The 23407-nt window shown below is 43.0% G+C and overlaps 1 protein-coding gene across 1 annotated transcript; it reads right to left on the reverse strand.

Moving 5' to 3' along the window:
* Positions 1-885: 885 nt before the first annotated feature.
* LEMD2 (LEM domain nuclear envelope protein 2) lies at positions 886-16131 on the reverse strand. The gene is made up of 9 exons (XM_056845503.1): positions 15084-16131; positions 13702-13742; positions 11496-11571; positions 9339-9415; positions 8617-8696; positions 3610-3755; positions 2421-2522; positions 2235-2337; positions 886-1167 (listed from the first exon to the last, which is right to left on the reverse strand). Exons 1-9 carry the CDS (start codon positions 16129-16131, stop codon positions 1017-1019), a joined length of 1824 nt encoding a protein of 607 aa, XP_056701481.1. The 3' UTR covers positions 886-1016.
* Between the last annotated feature and the right edge of the window lie 7276 nt (positions 16132-23407).

Genomic DNA, 23407 nt, shown 5'->3' on the forward strand with positions numbered 1-23407 from the left:
TGGTGCAAGCCCAGAGTCAGTGCTGGAATGACATGTATTTGAATGACAGACTCTCCGACATTACAACAAGGGTGCATGGCATTCTGGTGCAATATTTTTTCTTAAAATAAATGGACATACACTTGACTCTGTTTGGGGCAGTCAATATGGTATATGCACAAAACAGGTTACTGTATTGCTAGAGCGCAGCATTCCACTCACTGCAGTGCTGTCCAAACTCTCAATTTCTATGACATTTTTGTATTCAACACTGCAGCCACCCAAATTTTATTTTCTAGAGTAACAAACATGGACTACATATAAAAAAGATTATGGCTGTTGCTTTCTGGGGTTCTCTCACTAGCCATTTTTTCAAATTTTTTTTTTTTTTTTACTGCAGGCTTTTTGCGATTTTTACAAGAATGTATTTAGCTGTGTTCTCTGAGCTGACATTACTCTGCCACCTCCTAAGGGGTGGAAGCACAAAGACTGCAGATTGCTGTGAGCCCCTCCCACTTTCCCAACCTGTCTCCAAAGGCACATGGAACATACCCTTCTCAGCCCCACCTATCACCCTACAAGCAGGCAATTCTGGTTCTAGTGGCAAGCACAAACATCTTTCACACCTCACTTTCTGCCCATGACATTTCTGTAACGAACAGCGGCTAGTTCCTTTTAAAGTACCTCATCATAGTTTTAGCGCTGATGATCCAAGTGGCAAGTCAGATACAGCTTTTTTTCCCATACACTGGGTAAAACTATCTATGGCATCTTCCAACTGGACAATTTCCTTTTTCAGAGGGCTATGTTAGGGAAGCCGAATACGTGCCTGAAAAAGGTAGCTTTGGTGTGCATCTGCATATCCAGTTTATATTCGCTACTGACAAATGACTGCCTCGTAGTCATTTTTCCTTCTCATACACTTGAACAATGGTGTCAAAGAGCACACCTGAGTAGAGACAGCCCCTTTCCCGACCTAGGATGGAGCACATGGCCCCTGCACAGTGTTGCAATGCTGGTTTGGCCTTTCTTCAGGGCTAGTGCTCCGAATCAGAGAGGTAAGAAGGCTGCGTCCAACGCCACACAAGCATATCCTCTCCCGCTACTCTGTGCGACTCGGTCTGAATCCGTGACTCGTTTGAAGCGAGGAAATCCACTGCTCGGTCCCAAACTCGCCTCATTATTTTCCTGGGACCATTAAAAAAAAAAGTGGGGGGGGGGGAGAATGACATTTTGTAACCTTGGCTGAACGTGTGTGCATGCCACACTGCTTAAGTATCCCTTGCCTGCCAAGACAAGATAAAGGAAACAGAACCACAATGGAGATCATGGGCTCATCTGGTTTCGGGCAGGGCACATGCTCATAATAAGGGCCTCGGCTTACTTGCAGCAAAAGGAAGCTCAAGGATGGCAGTAACCTCCAAATCCTGGCTGTGGATACTGCAAGAAGACTTGCATAGGTTCTTTAGAGGCTAGAGCCCTTAGTGAATGCCTCTACAGTTGGGTTGGTGCTGGGTGGCTCTCTGTTTTGAGCTCTGATCTAAGGATGGCGAAGGCAGGTCATGTGACCATTATGATGCTTCATTTTGTACTCAACAGTCTAGACAGCAAGGAAAAAAACAATGGTACGATTAAGATACTGAAAGCCTTGCATCAGTATCCTATAACCAGATAATGTATGAGAGATATAACCAGATAATGTATGAGAGATATGTATGCTTTACCACAACTCTGGCATCACTAAAGATGTTTCCCTCTCTCAAAAATTTGAAGGATTTCCTCAAGTAATGCACAACTAGCTTACAGATTTCAGCACACGGAGATGACCACTAGCATGGTGGTGGAGGAAAGTGCTATCACGTTGCAGCCAACGTATGGCTATCTTGTAGGGTTTTCAAGGCAAGGGACTATTAGAAGTGGTTTACCATTACCTGCCTCTACATAGCAACCCTGGACTTCTTGCTGGTCTCCCATCTAAGTACTAACCAGTGCTGACCCTGCTTAGCTTGACGAGATTGGGCTATCCTGGTCAGGGTGACTACTAGCATAGATGGTGTTCAAAAAAAGATTAAACACATTCAAGAAGGGTACCTCTATCAGTGGTTATTAACCATGACAGTCACATGTGCAGAGGAATGCAGCTCTATCACATACCAGACATCTGTGATAAACTACAAGGGATGGCTGCTCTTGGAGATTGACTTCACATCTATAGGAAGAATTCAAAGCCATGCTTAAAGCAAAGACAGAGTTACCTGTCCTGTGGTGGGATGAGTGTGTCTCTGATGTGCAGGATGCCTACATAGGGGTACCGTTCCAAATTCTGCTCCCACTCTTTGTAGTGATTCTGGACGGCAGCTATTGAAAGAATGTTGCAGAGTCAAGAAATATTAAGTTCTGTTGCATTTCAGTTGCATTTCAAGCTGCAGATGAAGCCTTACCTATTATTTTCTGTACCATTTTATACATGGCCCGCTCCTCCTCTTCTCTTTTCCGCCAGTAATACTTCAAGAGAATCAAAACCCCCCAAAGGAAAGCTAAACCTGTGAGGATAGTACAATGATAGATTTGTCAGAATGTAAACAAACAGCTAGGCAAGCAAGGCACTGAGGACACAGAGATACCCCAGCCACACCCCCTACAGTTCCTGAGATCAATTAATCAAGAGTACCCACTTTTTAAAACAAATCTCCCATTTAAGCAGTCATGTTATGTAGAGAAGTGTTTCTTGCTTTCTGTCCCATAATTATGAAACTTCCCTCTCAGCACTTTTTGCAAATTTAGTTAACTCTCTGGCAAATCTGGGTGGCTGTGGAAGTTGAGGTTGGATTTCTAGTGCAGGCTATATTTTTAACCTGTTTTAACACACCTGTTTCATAAATTACTATGACCTGTCCTAAGCCTTTGGATGGCGATGAGCTACAGGTAATAGACAAGAGACTGAGCATCATCGCGGCAAGTAATTGCAATTCACCCTTTCACCAGGGTATAAATATTTTAAATAATAAATGATGACTGCCTCAAGATCCCCAAGCAAACTTCATGGCTGAGTGGGAATTCAAACCTTGGTCTACACAGTCAAGGCCACCTCCATGTTTGCTTCCCACAGGCAGATAAATGATAGTGTCTCCTTATTCCTACTTTCCTCGGTAGGATTGTTGTTGTTTTTTTGCCGTCAAGTCACAGCTGACATACGGTGACCCCTGTATGGTTTTCAAGGCAAGAGACTGTTTGGAGGTGATTTGCCATTGCCTGCCTATGTGTCATGACCCTGGTATTCCTTGGAGGTCTCCCATACTAGCCAGGGTCCAGGATGAGAGTGTGTGACTGGCCCAAGGGCACCCAGCAAGCTTCCATGGAGCGAGTGGGGATTGGAACCTAGGTTTCCCAAGTCCTAGTCCGACACTTTAACCACTATACCATGCTGGCTCTCTTTGCCCTCTAGTACTCACATACATATCCTTTGAGGAGGTCCTTTTACCGTGTGTGTGTACAGGAGATTAGCTACCTTGCTCAAAGCCTCTACCTACCATGACAATGCATGCTATTGCAACTCCTGAAAGAAACTTGGATATTAACAGTGCTTAAACTTGGCTGTCACAGGAAAAAACAAACAAAACAAAAACGTACTCCAAAAGAATATAAATAGGTTTGTCATGGCTGTGCATAGTGCTCGGTGAAAACGGCATCCTAAACTCATTCGAGGACGGGTAGACTCAAGGCAAATCACCTGGTCCACAGATGTAATTTCTTCTGAAGGATCGTCACCTTGTAACCTGAAAGGAAGAAACAGGAAGAGGCTTTGAACAAAAGTAAGCACTCAGATGGTCCATATTTCTCAGGCAGCTCATTTTTTTAACCACACTGTTAAGAAAAAACTAGGTTCTTGCTACCAGCATTCTTGGCATATTTGAGTACTAGTCCCTTACTAGCTGAAGGATAGAACTTTGGAAAGACAGCAGGGTAGGAATATCCATCAGCAAAGTGAAGTCCTCCTCTATAGGTTTTTGACAGCACCTCTCAGTGAGCAGGAGATTAAACTTTAAATTGGAATCCCTCCTCCAGTGATTGCAGAGAACAACTAAAGGTATGGATGCATGTTGGTCGATTTCTCTTGAAACAAATTACCACAGTTAAGTCACCTGGAAACACATTATTTAAGTACATACTCTTGAATTAAAGCTTGATGCATCTGGCAAAAACCTTATGGATGAAAAGCCCTGTTTTATATGTGTGTGTGTTAAGTGCCGTCAAGTCGCTTCCGACTCATGGCGACACCATGAATGAAAGTCCTCCAAAATATCCTATTTTTGACAGCCTTGCTCAGATCTTGCAAATTGAGGGCTGTGACTTCCTTTACCAAGCCTGAACTGTTCTATATACTCCCCATGTTTATTATATGGACTTATGCCATGTGGAGAAACCCTGATGTTGCAAAATAAGATGTCCCCATATGGTGGTGCAGATGGTGGCTTGGGCAACTCCAGATCCCCTCCTGCCCATTCATAGTAGGGGTTGATTGTGTTTTCCTTTTGACTGCTATGGATCAATAGGGTTTCAAGTGAACTCTGGTCTCCTGAGGATCCAGAGAAATGAAGAGTTAGGAGATTTCAGCATAGAGGTTGGAAGAGAAATGCCAAGGAGTAAAAGAAAATAGCAAATGGAAGGAAAAAGACCAGGATCTAAAGGGAAGTTATGGGGCATGGCATGCATTCATGCTGTGAGATTATACATAGGGTACAGTAATGGTAATTGAAGGGTAGCAGAGTGCATGAATGGATAAGAGTCTGAGCATGAAAGTAAAGACTACAGAGATTAAAGGGGGAACAGACCTCAAAACTAGGAAGCTACAAACAGTCCAGCAGGAAATATATTACACAACAGCAAACTGGGAGAAGCCCTGATGCAAGATTCCTAGCTGCTGGCTCATTTCAGTAAACCTGGGTTAAGAAACCTGGGTGATCTAATTTATAACTGCTAATTGATGCCTCTCTGGGGTTGCAACGAATAGCTTATTGCACATAGATAGTTCAGCTTTGCTGACCAAGAAATCATAGAGAACTGCATGTGAGCTGCTGATACTACTTCACACCCAACTCTATCAGTTTCATTGTGCTACTTGTAGTCTAACTCTGTGAAAGCTAAGAACTTTCTACGCAGTAGAACTCCCAAACAAAGCTGTCTTATTTGGTTCTGTTTTTATCAGCACAGAGTCAAGTATGTTCATACAACATGTGTATAAAAGGCTGAAGCAGCTTTTTAGCACACGGTACATTCTTATTAAGTTTCATATTGAGCTGCCAGAATGGGATCAATTTGCTCAAGTGTTGATAAAACTCTTAATTATGGTGAATACAAAAATGGGGAGTGTATTTTGCTCTTTCAAGTTATGGTTTGTAATGGTGAAGAAAATCTTAATTGGAAAGCTCTGAATTCCATCCCACCAACAATTCTAATACATGTCCCTAAGGGAATAGTGTTTAGCCCGGTGGAATCTTCACATGCAAAGAATGGAGAAATGGAATGCCTTTTAAAACATTTACAGCACAGTTTTAGATAGTCAGATTAGGGTAGAAGGGGTATTTTGTCATTGCTCACAGCCTCGGGCCTGTCAAAGGATTCCATAGTAGTCACAGCGTTAACAACACAGACATATTATTTTTGAAAACTGACTGCTGAATTAAGGCACCAGCATGTGTTAATTTATATGCTCAGAAAGCAAAACAATCTCTTATGGACTTACCTAAGATTGTATTCTGTAACTCAATAGTCAAAATCTGCTAGACTATACTTTTGTACAAAGTGACTTCCATATAAATCCCACAGTGGCAAACATTTTAGGATTATGAAAGATTCTGACCCAGTAATGAGATTGCAACACATAACCGAGGGCATATTTATACCACAAACATAAGTAGTTTTGATACCATTTTAGCTGCCAGTTTCCCCCAGGAACACTGGAAGCTGTAGTTTTTTTTAACAAGTGCACTGAGCCTTCTATGAAGTGTCCTAGGAATTTAAAACTACAATTCCCACAGAGATTCCTTGTTAGGAGCCATAATGGTTAAATAGGTTTAAAACACATTTAAAACTTAAGGGCAGGGGTCATAGTATAAACACATGCTCTACATGCAGAAAGTCCCAGATTCAGTCCCTAGCATCTCCTGGGTAGTTAGTGCTAGGAAAGAGCTTTTCCTCCCGGAGACCTTAAGGATCCCAAACCAATCAGACTAGATAATTCTGAGCAGGATGGACCAAAAGTCTGTCTTTGTGTAAGGCAATTTCAAATGTTTATTTCAAAACTTCAGGGCTATGGCAACTTTAAGAGCAACTTCTGTACAGGACTTCTAATGAAAATAATTTTAACAATACAGAAACAAAGATGCGTGGATGCAGCATAATCAGCTTACTAGCTGGTCTGATCCCTGAATAACTGCAAAATGCATTTCAGATTGCTATTATCCTTTCTTTCCTTCCTATCAAAAATAATTTTGCTTTCAAATGGCACATCTGTATCTGAGAGCTTGAAAACATATGTATATTGGCACCCTGCCTGCAGTGAGTGGCTCTTGATATCTCCCACATAGTTCAAGAGAATAATCTATAACACCAGTACGAGACAAGCAAGGAAGTCCTTATAAATATATAATAGGCACTTAAAGAGACTTTGCAATTTTTCAAAGGGCTACGCAAAACCGCAGGATGATTTGCACACAGTGATGTTTACCCTCCAGATATACTGTGCGGCCATTATTGTACCAATAAACCCCAAGTACAAGAATATCAATGGAAGTGAAGAGGGAACACACATTTTGATTTGTCCAGAACTAAAGATAGCAAGGATCCTGCCATTTATGTCGGTGAGCAAGTTAGCTATACTGTGAATGTGATACAGCATATTTAAAGTGCTAATGTGTTTTCAGTCCTACAGAACATAAAACACCCCTATAACCACAGAAACATTCAGTATGAGTGTAAGACCGCTGGAACAAATACTCCCAGTGAAACACAATCTCTGTGACTCTCCTGAATTCATACCACATGAAACCAAGGATAGCACAACTGAGATCATATTTCTACCACTGCATAAAGTGCCATGGTGTTAAAGTATAACATCACTTAAAACAAAGTGTGGTTAATAAATATCTTTGATCAGTTTTACATTTCATCTGACAGCCCAGAAAAGGTGCTGTGTACTCCTTCTCCAAACTGGGAGACTGCCACATTCCAAATCCTCAGTATTTCAAGCAACCCCCTGGTATTAGCATATTCTCAGGTTTCCCCTTCTTGACCCGCCAAAGCTCTTGCTTACCTTACATGATCTAAGAAGACCTCAGGCTGAGGAATACATTAGATGCTAAATTACATAAGATTAGATAGAGTTCTGAATAATTTCTTTATAAAATGGAGATCCCACCTGTTTTCAAATAACTCAGAGTAAGCCACCAGCCAAATAACCACTTGGTACTTATATATAATGTTTAAAGTGCTTCATATTATCTCAGTAATCCTTTACCACACAGTAGTTTTGTATTATCCCCATAGTGCAAATGGTGGTGGTGGGGGAGGGGCTGAGAAATAGTGCCTTGCCTATAGCCACCCAATCATGGCATAATTATTTATTTTTATTTATTATTTTATTCAATTTATACCCTGCTCTATTTCCCAGCCAGGGCTGGGCTCAGAGTGGCTAGCAATTATTTAAAAACCAATACATAAACTTCAACAATCAATAAAAATTATAAACACTTATAAACAGTTATTAAAAGAGCCATTAAAATCCAATTATACCAATTAGCGCCATTTATAAAACACTCCGCCACAGAGAGTCCGAGGGGCAATAAGACCCCCCTACCATTGTCAGTAAGATGGAACCAGAGCAAAAAAAAAAAAAGGGGGGGGGGAGATGCCAGCCATGTTATAAACCATTGCTGCCCTCAACCATAGGCCTGGTGGAACATCTTGGTCTTACAGGCCCTACGGAACTACATCAGGCCTCACAGGGCCCTGGTCTCATTAGAAAAAGTTCCACCAGGCTGGGGCCAGGGCCGAAAAAACCCTGGCCCTGGTTGAGGACAGCCGGACATTCTTCAGGCCAGGGACCACCAGCAGGTTGTTATTTAGCAGAGCACAGAGCTCTTGGGGGTGTACCAGGAGAGGCAAGATTCAATCTCTCATAAGCAGTGTAACAACCAAAGATTCTCAATCAGGCCTGTAAAATATGATCCAGCCACGCAGCTCATCATCCAGGTATCTACAAGGTGTCTGACATTCTCATGCAGACCCAGGCAAACAGGCAGCAAAAATATCAGTTCCCTGGAAGGCTGCCATTCATGGCTGGTAAGCTGTGTCCAACATGGAGGGTCACATTTTGTGCAGTCATATTCTTAGACGGATCAAATGCTAATCTAAATATAAACATTTTGCAGTGCCTGTGGAAGGTCTGCAAGCTCAAGAGAAGATAGCTAGATATAGAAAGCTGGGCCCTCCACAAAAAAGAAAAGAGGATTACCGGTAGTCTGTTTCCTAAGAAAGCTCACTTCTTTCATGAATGGGATCCTAAACAAAAATTCCCTGCCACATCATAGGGGAAGGTGGGTTTGGGAATCACAACACTGATTGTTCTTGTACACTCACCATATACCTGAATCTTTCTGATTGTTCAATAACCACTGCAAGGCATCCCTAAACTTCTCTGCAGAGCTGCCAGTCATATTCTGTAAAGAAAGATACCCCAGAACATTAGTTCTGTATTCTCCTGTTCATGAACAATTTTCTTATAGATGCATTGCTTCTCCCCTAAATTATTAACTACTGCATAACTAGATTCAGCAAGTTTCCTAATGTATTTGAAATGAATGCAACTAGCTGGAAAACAGAAGACAAACCAGCTACATTTTACATTTACTATATATGATGCAAGAACACACATCACAGAAAAACATCCTGACTGAAGTGCCACAACAGAGGTAAGTATACCACACACTTAGCAGTCCTTTTCTGTAAAGAGATATACCTGCAGAGGCAAAGCAAAGAGTTTTATACTGCATTGTGGTGAAGAATGGAGAAACTTTACTTCCAGCAGCTCTATATGTAGGAAACCTTTGGTTTCTTGGAAGGAAAAAGGAACGGCAAATCTGAGCAGTCACATTATTTAGGCTTCTTAAAAAAGCATAATTAACATATAAAAATGGCACATCAAGTAACAGCTGGAACCACCATCCCTTGCTCCAGAATTGCTGAAAGGGAAAACTAGATGAAGGGCTAGTTTTGTGTGTGTGTGGGAGGGGGGGGAGAGAAACAAATATCAAACAACAACAAAAAACCTTGCAATAGAAATGTATTGTGACTGAGCTTACCTCTATATAATCTTTTGCTTCTTGAACCTGAATGCATTTACTTTCTAGATTCTCAGCATTTCCACACTCAAATTTGCCTGGGAGGGGGAAGAGAAACCAAGAGCGTTACTATTTGGAAATAACTTTTTTCCTCTTAGGAAACTTACCAAATAGTACAGAACCCTGAAACAAATTCCCCTTTAACTCAGTTTTAGCATCAACAAAATGCTTATACAGAATATACACAGCCAGATTATTTTATGACTTGTAGAGTAACATAAGGACAATTACTTCTCATGTTCATGACACAAATGGGTACTAGAGGAGTAAGGAAAGATTGCTGCCTTTCATGCCTATGGTAAAAGACATTCTCTTTGAGCATGGTTCTCAACTGTGGTTCTAGATATGCTTACAGGCAGTTCTGTGGAGACAGTGAAAACTAGGGAGGAAAATGCTCCAGCAGCCAGAAATTTCTAGTTTGTTTATAAATTTCTGTTGCATTTATGGAGCTTAAAGGGTGGATGTAAAGTTTCCACTGAGTGCTAAGGAGGCAGCCCAGCTTCCAGATTAAATTTAAAAGCAACTTTCCTCTTCAGCAATGCAAGCATCTAAAATGGAAACATCGAAGAACCTTCCTGCTGAGCCCTCCCCTATGTGTGTATATAGCTTTGTTGACCACGGACAACAACCCAGTATAAGATTTTTAAAGTCTCCTCTTCCCCAAAGGGTGGTTATATATGGCTGTGTGCAAAAATACTAGAATACTGATCTTCCTTTCAGCAAAGTTTAAGAACCACTGAGATCCTGGAAATAAGTCTCCTATCACTAATCACAGAGTAAAACTCCTACCACTCTCCATCCCCCATATACAATGCATCAGAAAAGCAGTTTTAACTAACAGCAAAGTTTTAATTTCTCTGCAATGACAGCAATAAACATTAATGTTTCCGAGATACAAGTTTTCTAGTGTGAAGGCTATGGCCGCAATACTATACAGCACCTAGGATGATGAGTGGTGCTAAAGAAAGTGTTATCTACCAACAGTCCCCATAGGTTCATCTATAAGCTAATCCTCATCACAGTGAAACAGTTCAGTGTGCCAATAAAATGAATAAAGATTGGAAAATATAATTAGTGTAAAAAAAAAGTAAATGAGCTTTTTGGAAGTCAGCACATGCATAAGTACACCTCTACAAGCTACACCAAGCCAAAGGTGTATCCAGCTGAGTCAAAGACTAGTAAAAGATCAGCATGTTTTTGCTTTGAAAATCATGGTGCTCTACTGCCAGCCCTGGAGAACAATGACTTTCAAAGCCAAAACCATACCTATAATAATCTAAACACTGGATATCTATCTCAAATTTCTGCACTTGGTTTGGTACTACATTTTAATTAGTCATCTGCCATTCTGGAAGTTTCTAGACGGAGCTGGCCAGCTCTTTTAAACAATGGTATATATGTATGAAAGATATAAGGATACCTTTAACTTTTTATTTATTTTCTTCAGTTAAGCCCAATGGGAATAAAAAAAACTTACATTATTATTATCTCCTGTATTTCATCCTCACAACTCTGGGAAGTATGTTAGGTTGAGAATGTGTGACTTGTCCAAGTAGACACTAGATTCGGATCAGTACACCACAGTGACTCTAAACTTGTGAACTGTGCCTGCATTTTAGACACAGAGTTGGGGAATGGAGGATATATAAAAACTGAAACTGTTCATCCCAAAACCTCTTTGTGAAAACATGAGCCCTTTTCACACATTCTGAAGGGCAATAATCTGCTTGGGGTTGAGGGGGAAGAAAGGCGCAGGAAGGCAGAGCCAACGTCTGCCCTCCTCTAGTGTCCTGATTGTATGAAAAAAAAAACCTTTATGTGTATAGGCTCTGTAGACACATTGCAATGAGCACACATAGGTTAGTGGGAGAGAACTTTCTACTTTGACCTCATTGTTCTTCTCAGCCACATTCTTCAGTCCTCCCTTAGAACATGTGAAACTCTGGAATAATTTCTCCTACTAGGTGACTGCATTAATTAGAGCTCACGTTTAGAGAGTGAAATGGTCAATTGTCATCTCCTAAATGGAAATTAAGATTGAAAATATCTTGACAGTAGGGAGATAGATTTATACTGACAACTCAAAAGTTATTTCTAGAAAGAAAAACTATAACTTACCAGCCTGTATTGCTAGGTAAGTATATAACTCATATAATACGTTCATTACTCCTTCTTCCTGTTTTGCTTTACAGAACTGAAAAGAGAGAAAATAAGTCCATAGATCAGTAATTCAACCAGCCACAAGAAATGAAGACAGCTACTTAGTAAGAGTGGGTGGATCCTACCCAGTATAAGCACAGCCATAGTAGATGAAGGTAATTCTTTCCCCCTCCATCTCCCACTGCAGCCTGCTGTGCCCCCACAATCCGGGAAACAGCCCAAAACTACCCCCATGGTGGGTGGAAGTGACTTCCACAAGGAGAAAAGGAGGTTGGGATCTAACCTAGTCTTCTCTTCTGCTCCACTTTAGCCAGTAAAATTAAGAATGGGTTTTTATGATTTGTCTCTTCTTACTAAACAGGTGTTTTCTTTGGCACAAGTGTCATTGATGAATGGCTGCTCCATTTTATATGTTAGCTAAGGAAATAGCTTCAATATATACCAGCTTTTTTTCAAGAGACTCCGTTTATCAAAAATATCACTGGGGCAGTCACTACTACTTGTGGATTTACCATGAAATTTTAGATACGGAGGTTAAAAGAGCAGATAAGGGAAACAAGAGAATTCCCACCAAACATTAATCTTGTATCCTCTGTATGACAAATGAACAGTTACAGTAACTCAGGGGTGTCCAAACTTTTTTCAAAGAGAGCCAGATTTGATGAAGTGAACATGCGCGAGGGCCAACCATTTTGCCTGACATTCTTAATTAAATTAATTAAATGCAAATTAACTATTTGATGCAAAGCTTATTGCAAACAGCATACTTATTATGCCCATAACCACAGACTGCACCACAAAAACCATGGCAACATTCCTTCCTCTCCCCAAAGCCCCTTTCAGCTCACCGGACGCCCACCAGCTTCTAAATCTCCAACCTTCCTTCTGTAGGGAGGGAGCAGGAACTCTTCCTCCCCCTCCCCCCCCACTCATGTGCCTCTCTGGGACTGTTCTCTCTCCCTTCAACCATGCTGGGGGTATTCTGTCCTCCCCTCATCTGAGCCAGGAAATAAACTGGTTTTCATTCTCATGGAGTCCAAGATTCAAACACTCTGACATCTCCCGTGCAGGGAGGAATGTGGAGTTTTTCTCCCCATGAGAGCCAGCGTGGTGTAATGGTTAAGAGTGGTGGTTTGGAGTGGTGGAGTCTGATCTGGAGAACGGGGTCTGATTCCCCCACTCCTCCACATGAGCGGTGGAGGCTAATCTGGTGTGTGTGTGGGGGGATGTCTTTCCTCTCCAGGATTGGGGCCAGCATCTGACCTCCCTTGCATTTCCCTTCCCCCCTCGCCACCTGTCCCACCCTCGAGTCCCCCCCCAACCCATCCTCAGGATCCCCCTTGACCCACTTGGGAGGAGCTGCTGCTGCTTTCCAGGCGTCAGAACAACAAAGGCCGCGTCCCCCAGCGCGGGCTCTGGGTAAGAAGGAAGTGGCCTCTCTAGGGTTTCAGACTCGCTGGCCTTCATTCCAGGGGGTGGGGCTGAGACAGCCAATCGAGGCGACCCTCCGCCCAAGCATTGCCCCCTCGGTCGAGGATGCAAAGCACAGGCGCAGCCCCCACACGCCCCCTTTTCTCTCTCTGCAAAACAGGCTGGGGGGCCGTATTAAACCGGCCCAGGGGCCGCAATTGGCCCCCGGGCCGGACTTTGGACATGACTGCAGTAACTCATGTTAGAATGTAGCAAACATTACAAAATCACAGAACTGTCACTTTAACTACACACTGTACCACGATTTGTTTTATCCAGCTGTGTATTCTGGAACAAGGCACAGCTACATGAACACATCAGGAGGGATTCTATATGCACATCACAAGAGCTTAAAGGCTGCTAGCTTTATTTAAGCTTGATCTAGAAAAGCAGCTTTGCAGATGAGACTTTTAACATGAATAAATCTCTCTTTTGTTACAATTGACTAAAACATGTTTCTGTAAAAGCAAGGATTCAGATTTGTAGCTGCTTAGAGTAACATGGTTTGAATGATGATTCTTTTTATTCTGACAACAAAAAGCAGTCTATTAATTCCTTATCAATAAATCATTAAATTCTTCCCTGAAAACATCAGAGGCTCACTTCTAGGACAACAGTGACAAGAAATGATATATGCAGAATGCTTAAATATTAAACTTAGCACCTGGGACCCCAAAGACAAATTCATGCTTACATCATCTGTCCTTTCTGAACAATCCATGGGCAACAGCTTCACTGTGAACCAGAAGAAAAAAGGATTAGCTATCTTTATATTACATATTCCTCACAAGGCCTAAGATTCAAACTTGCTCTTTTAAAACAATAAAGGGGTTTGTGGCACCTTAAGGACTAACTATTTAGTATTACTTTAACTTTGCTGATTAGAAGCCACTTTGTTTTGCAAGAAACTTAATGTCTATCCTTTCAGAATTATTTTTAATATACAATTGTATTTTATTTGCATCACGAACCTAACCATATTTGTTTGGAAGTTCCACAGATTTCAATGTGTTATACTTCTAGACAAGTGTGTTTAGGATTATAACCTTATCCTATGCATGTTATTTGGAAATATGTCCCCATTTATTTGAATGGGACCTGCTTCTATTTGATTGTGCATTGGATTGAAACTGCCTCTATGGATACAGTGGTATAAAAAGAAAATGATTTGCATACCATGGTTGTAAATAAGAGACATTATATACCCCATTCATGTCAAGATGATATTAATCTAGCAGACAATATGGGATGCTAGACTTTTATACACACACACATATATATTCCAGTATTAAAATATAACAGAGTAATTTTGACTAAAAATGTGCTTTGCTGTCATAATGTAGGCAAGTTACTTTAAATGTTATATTGATGAAAGAATCCAAGAGATTTGTCCGTTGATTTCTGTTATGACTGCAAACACTAGCACCACTTGACCCATGATAGACCCTAGAATATAAGAACGAAGAGACTGCATACTTTTCCATGGTGAAGTGAGTGCTAATCTATTTTCTTAGGAAGAATCACTCTGTATTTTTTTCCGGAAACTTGACAGCTTTCTACAGAGTCCCTTTTTATAAAGCCTGAGAAAAATTCCCTATGTATCTTTTTTGAAACAACATAGTGTATCTTCAGGAAATTTGATAAAGCAGAACTCATTTGTTCCAATTAAATATAGGATAACAATTTTTTGTCTGCTTAAAATTTCTGGTGACTGTAGCAGATCATGGTACATATTTTTTATGTTATACTTGCTAGGTAGTCAGTGTGAAAGACATTATCTTCTAGTACTTTTTATAAAATACATCCTTAGAACATGTACTGGCGATTAAATGGGGCAGCCATCCTGTAGTGGACAAACTTTTTTTTTTTTGAAAAGCTCTAAAGCAAAAGCTTAAAAGCAACATTCAGTTGCAAAAGAAATCCATGAGCTGTTTTTCCCCTTAAGTGAAACCTTCAAATGTACAACAATAATTTTGTTTGTAATAACAAAATTATGAGACTGTCAGTAAGGAAAAGGATGGAACTGGGGTTGACGAGGAAAGGAGGTAAAAGTATCTCAAAATACTCTGCACGTACAGTCCTCAGCCCCTTGCAGTCGGGCAGGTCCCATCATCTTCACCCAAAGGATGCCCAAGAAAATGACCAACAGCCCTATGGTTGCCAGCCACAAGAACCAAGAGAGATAAAATTCCAGGCCCCTGTTCTTTCTTCCTGCGCCCTGAATTTTGGATCTCAAACCTATGTCTTGACGTGTGCCATCCCAACGGGCACTGCGGCTTAATCCTCTCCCTGAACTCCACTGGGTTTTGGCACTTCTGGAAGACAGCCCCGCTTCTTTCTCCGCTGTCCATGGGGCCCTACAGCTCAACCCCTCTCTGCCTGATCCCAAATAAGAGCTGGGAGTCATCCTCCTTTCGGTCTCCAAATAGGCCCTATTACTAAAGCCTGTACTGCTTCCTCCCGTGACTGATTCCCAAGGGGCGCTGGGGGTCGCGCCCTGCTCCCTCTTCTCCCACCATGTGCTAGAACGTAGCCCCACTCCTCCTCCTCCTCCTGTCGATGTCCCCCCATACTGGCTGCTGGAAGGGAGCCTGTCTGGGGGGTCTCTCGGATAACGAGATGCCCACCCTCCTCCCGTCTCCAGCCTTTTCGGGGTTGAGCCGCTTCTTCCCGCCCAAGAGCTGCTCGGGCCCATCCCGGCTCCTGCCGCCAGCGGGCTCCTGCCGGAAGCCCCCCCGCCCTCTGTCCGCCAGTGGTTTCTCGGAGGCAGCGCTTTGCTCGCCAGCGCGGCGTCCCTGCCAGGAGGCCGGTAGCCGCCGCCGCCCTCCTCCTCCTCCTCTTCCTCGCTCTCGTCATCCTCGCTCTCTCTCCTAACCAGGCCGCGGGCCCGAGGGGCGACTCCGGGGCTGCCGCTGGCGGCCGGCTTCGGCCTCGCGGGGCTGCTCGAGCCCCGAGGGTTCGGCCGGCTCCCGCGGCTCCTCAGCCCAGCGGCCACCTCAGCCCGCAGGCGGGTGAGCTTCTTGGCGTAGAGCTTGCGGGTGGAATCAGTGATGGGCCCCGGCTGGTAGCCCAGAGCCAGCAGTTCCGCCCGCAACTCCGCGTCGGACAGCCCCACCGCGGCCATAGCCGGAGAGACAGCGGAAAGTGCGGGCCGGAAGCGATACCCTTTCTGACGAGGAAGCACTTCCGCCATCTTGGTAGAGGCTGACCGTATTCCCTCTTGCCGCCGCCTCGCGGAGGTCAGGACTTCCCTCGCCGCCATCTTGGAAGGGAATAAAAAGAAAAGTGGGCTCCGCCATGTTGGGAAGGTCAAAGGCGCTGGCTTTGTCAGCGGGAGCGTCGCGCCGTCAGACGGGACGGCTGCAGGGTCTCGCTAGAAGTGCGCGCTGAAGGTGTTTTTCACGGCAGTTTGTAAAGTTTCTCGCTTGTTTAACGCCTCTTTTAGGAAAGATTCTTTCGCTTTAAAAATCCACTCGCTTCAGCAACGTTCGCCTGCTTGTTTGATGGTCGAAACGGCCGAGCCCGTCGGGTTTTCGAGGCAACCGACGCTCAGAAGTGGTTTGTCATCGCCTACCTCTGAGTAACGACCCTGGACTTCCTTGCTGGTTTCCCATCCGAGTATTCATCAGGATTTGACCCTCCTCGGCAGCCGAAGACTGGCCGGATCGGTCTGCCCTGGGCCACCCTCACAAAACCCTGTAGAAAACGCCGAAAAGCGGACTGTAATGTCATGTGGAAATGCTGTTGAGGCAGAGCCACAGGGTGATGGGTTGGCCATTTGCTGGTCGGAATTCCCTTTGGCTGTGGCCCTGGAGGCCTGCCTGTCCCTTTAAAAAAAAAGGATGTTTTTGTTTTTTTAACGTCTATCCTGCGAAAGAGTTTTGGAGAATTTGAAAGCTTGCACACTTTTCTATATCGTTTTGGTAAAATATTGCACATGGCATTTGTTTAGGGACTCCACAGATCCGTAATATTCTAAAATAAGGAGCTTTTATTTATGATAAGGTAATATTGGGAAACATGCTTGGATGACAGATGGTAATATTGTACACAATCTGTCGTTATTACCACTGAGTAGGTTACTTTAATGAAATCGCAGAATATAGTTTTTTCACCATGGAACGTGGGTGTGTTTACTCCTTACAACACTGGTTCCCAACCAGGGGTCCATGGACCTCCAGGGGTCCGCGAGAACTAAATTAAGGTCCGCGAAACAAAGTTATAAACCCATAATAAATTAATATTTTAAATTAAAAGTTCTCTATTATAAAATATATATATTCAAATATAATTCTAAGTTTAATGTTTAACTAACAGTTATGATTAAAGTTTATTTTCAAATTCCCGGAATTTTTATTTTGAACCTTGGGGTCCCTGCACCAAACAAAAAAGTCCTAGTGGTCCCTGGTCAAAAAAAGGTTGGGAACCACTGCCTTACAACAATCATAGTCTTGGTTCCTTTGGTTTCTCAGCTTGTCATCTATTCCATATTATTCATAATTAATAGTCTTGTATATGGTGAGTGCCTGTTTTAGTTCTCTACGTTTCAATATTGCAAGATATGCTGTTGATTAAATAGCTCTGTGCTTCTCTCTCAGTCAAATCCTTAAATTTTGTACACTTGGGGCAGTCAAGCACTGATGGAGCAAGTTTTTGCAAACAAATAACCAGTCTCTTGCACAATCAGACCTATTTTGATTGGAAACACGGATGTCAGATGTAGACTATCAACTACTGACCATGAATAGCAATTACAAAAACAATTACAAAATAGAATAATACAAATATATGTCTGACAGCATGGTGTAGTGGTTAAGAGCAACAGACTCTTATCTGGAGAACTGGGTTTGATTCCCCACTGCTCCACATGAAGCCTGCTGGGTGACCTTGGGCCAGTCACAGTTCTCTCAGAACTCTCTCAGCCCACGCAGAGACAGGCAATGGCAAACCACCCTTGAACATCTCTTGCTTTAAAAACCCTATGGGATTGCCGTAGGTCAGCTGTGACTTGAGGACACACACACATCAGATGTATCTATATTTAATAGTGAAAGCCAAAATTAAATATTGGCTGCTGTGAGAAGGAAGGCATAAGGTTTTTAATCATTTGTAATCATTTTGATGCAAGAGTGCTACAAAGCAAGAGTGCAAGACTGGTAGCTTGATACTCTTTAGTATCTCCTGATATTAATCAACTTTGTCAATTGGAATAATTTCTGAAAATTCTTTGAAAGTCAAATACAATACACTTTCACAACTGAAATCATAGTGCATTGATCTTGGCCAATGTGGAGTGGGGGCTGATGCATGTTCTCCCCTCCCCCCCATTTCCTCCATTTACTTCTGTTCTAGTTAGATAGTCTAGTGATAGCAGTTGCGCCTGCCTTACAACATTAGCTTAAGCAAAAAAGGCTTGAGTCTGCAAAAGCATATGCTGAAATACATGTCTTTTAGGTCCCAGAGGGTTTTTGTTTTTGTTGACATGGCTGTCCCACTGGAATCTATTAGTTTGGCCCCAGTTTGTTTGCATTCAGTTGAATCAAATGGTGGATTTTTATTACTGAGAACAGTAAATGTGCACAATGCTTTACAGACTACAAGAAAGAAAGTCCCTGCCCCAAGGAGCTTTTACAAGATGACAAAGAAAGAGAAGATGGAGATGTGGAAAACCTGGAGAAGAATGTGTGTTCTTTCTAATTACATGTACATGGGCTTAGTCCCTATAGTGTGTGTGTGTGTGTGTGTGTGTGTGTGTGTGGGGAGGGGCCTAGTGCATTGTGTGAAAGTTTTCAAGTTTTTCCTGGGCTCTGATTCTTCAGGAAAACATCCTCACATACACAAAACATTTTGCACCCCATCTGAAAGAAGGTGAGGAAGAAGCAACTCTGCACCTTAGTCAGGAAGGCATTCCAGACCAGAGCCTTGGGCCAACTGTAGTAAAGGCCCCTTGAATAGGGGCTTATTGTGTGGAAATGGACTGTTGAAGCTTTTTGTGGCATGGAAGTAAATAAATAATATCCTATTAATCCTCTATTAAAGGGGCAAGAATTTTTTCTTCAGGGATAACACAAAGCAGGTGGGAGAACTGTTCTCCTCCTGCCCCCAGTGTCATGGCCCCAGGTGCGGGCAACTGGACTCCATCTAACTAGAAGAGCATCTGGTCTGACTGGGATTGTAGTGCAGTTTCTCTGTATTTGCTAGGGCTGTCAATTCGGTTCGGTCCAAACTGAAAAACAGCCGAATTTCGCCTGATTCGGCGGTTTTTAGTTCGGGACAAACTGAACTCAAAAATGGCGGGGAAATGGGGGAGCCGAATTCAGGAAGTTCGGGAGTTCACGAATAAATTCGGCAAATTCGGGGCGCAGCAGCATAACCTTCAGTAAGCAGCATTCTCCCCCAGCCAATTGGTGGCCAAGCTGGATCTTCTTCTGGCCAATCAGTCAGGATTGAGTACTGGAGGAATCAGCTGCTGTGCGGACCGGCCGGGGAGAGAAAGAGAGAAATCCTCGTGGGGGGGGGGTGCGTGTGCACATTCCCTCCTTTCCATGGCTGCAGGGGGTGCATTTTTTGGGGTAGAGACCCCAAACTTTCAGGGGAGCTTCAGACGAGCCTTCTTAAGAGACCCCCCAAGTTTTGTAAACATTGGGTCAGGGGGTCCCGAGATATGGGCTCCACCCCTTTTCCCTCCCCCTTTTCTATTTCTGTGGGTGCAGGGGGTGCTTTTTTGGGGGTGCAGCCCCCAAACTTTCAGCATAGCTTCAGACAAGCTTTCTTAAGAGACCCCCCAAGTTTTGTAAAGATGGGTTCAGTGGGGGCAGAAATATGGGCTCCCCCTTTTCTCTTTCCCTGGCTGCAGGGGGCGCATTTTTGGGGGTGCAGCCCCCAAACATTCAGCATAGCTTCAGACGAGCCTTCTTAAGAGACCCCCCAAGTTTTGTAAACATTGGGTCAGGGGGTCCCAAGATATGGGCTTTCCCCTTTTCCCTATTGGGATGAAAGGATCACCCGATCCTGTATGCATCTCCAGAGCGGCAAATCCAAGGCAAAACCTCCCGTGCTTAAATAGAATCGTATTGGATTACCCAGTCCTCCCAGCCCCTCCTGATGGAAAAGAAGACAGCCACAGTAAGACCCCTTTGGGGGCTTTAATCTATATTTTTTCTCCTGTGTGTTTGTGTGTGTGTGTGTGTGTGTGGGAAGCAGAGTCTGTGTGTGTGTGGGGAGGGAGCAGTTTCTGTGGGTGGGGGGAGGAAGCCAAAGGGGCTTTTGCCCGTTCTGCCTGGGGTGTGTGTGTCCCCTCGAGTCTCTCTCTCCCTGGTTTGAGGGGGGGGCTTCAGTTGTATGTCCATCATAAGATCGGTTAGGTCTATTTTGATGCTTGCTCAAAACTGGTTTTCAAATGGTGACTTAAAGAATGCATTTGCCTGGTCCCGACTTGAGTCTGATGCAAAAGGGGAAATTCCACCCCCTCCTGCTCATTATGCATAGCCTCTGTCCCTTTCCATGGTTTGCAAACTCCCAGGTGTCAGGTGTTGCTTTGCAAACTTCTTCGCACCTGCCCCACCCTTGCTCCCCGCAGCTCAGCTGTTTGTTGGGGCTGGGAGCTTTGTGTATGGGCGGCAAGCTCTGCTCAGAGAAGGTGGGGGGACCCCTTTCGGGGCCCATATCTCAGCCCTCCCTGACCCAATCTTTACAAAACTTGGGGGGGTCTTGCAAGAAGGGTCCTTTGAAGCTCCGCTGAAAGTTTGGGACCTCTACCCCCAAAAATGCCCCCCCCGGAGCCACGGAAAGGTGTGGTTGTGTTTTTAATGGCTTTATTCGGCCGAATTTTTTCCCCGAACTTTGAATTCGCGCCGAATTGCACTGACCCGAAGCGGGGGAGTTCGGACTTTGGCATATCCCAAATCCAGACGGGCCGAATTCAGCCGAATCCGAACTATACCAATTTTTTTTTCCAACAGCCCTAATATTTGCCACTAAAGCAAATATCCTACTTACCCCATAAAAACTTATGTAGTTATCCTTACTAAAAAATACATTCTTGCAATTACTCGTATGTTTTAGGGTAGCCAACCTCCAGGTAGGGCCTGGAGATGTCCTGGAATTACAACTGATCTCCAGACTAGAGATCAACCTCCCCTGGAGAAAATGGCTGCTTTGGATGGCGGACTCTATGGCATTATACTCTACTGTGGTCATTCCCTCCCCAGGTTCCACACCCAAATCTCCACGAATTTCCTAACCCAGAGCTGGCAACCCAAACTCACCACTTATGTATAGGGTTCAAATGGGGCCATAGCTCAGTGGTGGAGCATATGTTTTGCATGCAGAAGTTCTCAAGTTTATCACTAATATCTCCAGTTTAAATGATTTCAGGTAGTAAATGCTGGGAAAGACTCTTGCCTGCCTGAGACCATAGAGAGCTCCAGTCAGGCAAAGTTAGAAGGACAAGTCTGTCCAAACATAAGGCAGTTCTTGTATGCATACTCATTACATCTACTACACATAGGCAACTCAGGCAGGTAGGTAGGACATTGCCCCGGAAGCATTGCCTCAAATGGAAAAAAATAGCATTTACAGGAAACGTGCAACAGACTGGTCAAAATTTTGAGCTCCTTAAAAATTTGTATCCATAAATACAATCTGAAAAAGGAGGTTCTTTTTGTACCACTTATATTTTAAACTCTTAGATCCATTTTACTTCTGCCAATGTTTTAAAATGCTCTTTTACTCGTATGAACAAGTTCAGTTAACTTCAGCTGGCAAGAACCTTTGTTTTATTCCATTAATATTCACATAAATATCACCTTTGGATAGGAAGGAGAGAAGGGTGACTCAGGATCTTCAGCAGTTTTCTTCTCTGGGTTATAATCTAAGAGATAACTGTTGGAATAATGCAGCAGGTATTAGATAGTAGCCTTTAATTCTATAACTTGAAAGACCTCTGGCACAAATATTTAGAGAACTTTTAGCTCAAAGTCCATGAGCTGTTGGATAATAAAATCCATAGAGAAAAGAGAGTTCCCAGATAACAGAAAGAAAATTGTTTTTGAGCACATTTATCCAGTTCAAATTCACTGTCAAATGCTGAATGCCAAACACCAGCACGATCACATATCAACTATTCAACAGAGTTCAGTCTCCAAATCTGCAGTGGAATATTTTGAGGATGTAAGAAGGAAGATACATTTCAGCATGATTATAGGAGGCGTTTACTGAGAAGGAAACAGATATGCAGTTTAACTGCATTGTCAGTTACAAATCTCCTGACCATCTAGATGGGATGTTGATCCAAATGTCTTCTTGATCCTCCCTCCTTTAATTTCCTGCTGAAAAATATGATCGTCTACCTGTGAAGTTAAAAGGAACAGGAATAGGCTGGGAGTTACAGAGAGAAGGGAGGGCTGATGTTCATAATTAAAGAAGGCGCAAAAAAAAAGAGCTGTGATTTGAAAATTAAATTTAGCACATCAGAGATGTAGAGTAATTGCTTTTCCCGCTGCTGTGTATAAAAAATAAATGAAAACAGCTGAAATATTGCTGCTTAATATTTGAATTTAATTAAAGATAATGTGGAAATAGCGACTAATGCTCTTGCATAGTGCTTATAATATAAAGGATGTTTAAATGCACCTGGGGGTCTCCTTGAGTTTGTATGCTCTTTGCATGCTCTTTTGGGGTGGGGTTGTCTCTGAATATCAATATTCTCCTGAATCACTATCAGGGCAAAGAACGTAAGGGGTAGAAAGTCCTACAAAAGTGTAAGTTGTTGCTAGGGCAAACTGAATCTAGTTCTTGTTCTGTCACCCTTAGTTTTTTGTTTTCCCCCTTGATTGGGTCAGAAGTTGTGTCCTTCTCCAAGTTTTGCTCAGCAGATTGTGTGCACATTGCCAGATGGAGAAATTCTTTGCTGTTAAGGGTCGGGGGTTTGTTTACTTCCCCACGGTCTCTTTCTTTGAAACTTTAACGGATGGCGTTTCTTCTTCCCTTTACCTGGTATAACATCTAAGACGCTTCCAGGCTTTGGCTGTCTGAGCAATTTTATTTTTGTACCAAACAATGGAATGAAATTGAACCTATAAGGACAAATACATATTACTGCAGAGATCTGGCAGTTTGGCTACTCTCCTTTGTATATGGATTGCTGCTCAACAGCATTAGTTGTTGCCAGTTGTTTGTACTAGCTCCTGTCAGCACAAAAAACCTCACATGAACACATGAAGCTGCCTTGTACTGAATCAGATACTTGGTCTATACAGGTCAGTATCTGGACTAGTAGTAGCTCTGCAGGATCTCAGATGGAGGTTTTTTGTGTCACCGACTACCTGCTCCATTTAGCTGGAGATTCTGGATGCAAAGCAGACACTGTGCTACTGAATAAGTATTTTCCCTTGAGACTT

Source organism: Euleptes europaea, chromosome 2, assembly GCF_029931775.1.
Source record: "Euleptes europaea isolate rEulEur1 chromosome 2, rEulEur1.hap1, whole genome shotgun sequence".
Classification (NCBI taxonomy): Eukaryota; Metazoa; Chordata; class Lepidosauria; order Squamata; family Sphaerodactylidae; genus Euleptes; species Euleptes europaea.

Excerpts from the sequence above, each read along its gene's own strand:
- LEMD2 (XM_056845503.1), bottom strand. The coding sequence starts at position 16,131 with ATGGCCGCGGTGGGGCTGTCCGACGCGGAGTTGCGGGCGGAACTGCTG. Across the intron at positions 3,756-8,616 it reads CAGAAAGATTCAGGTATATG|GTTACAAGGTGACGATCCTT; the intron begins GTGAGTGTACAA and ends TCTTCCTTTCAG. Across the intron at positions 2,338-2,420 it reads AATGGTACAGAAAATAATAG|CTGCCGTCCAGAATCACTAC; the intron begins GTAAGGCTTCAT and ends TTCTTTCAATAG.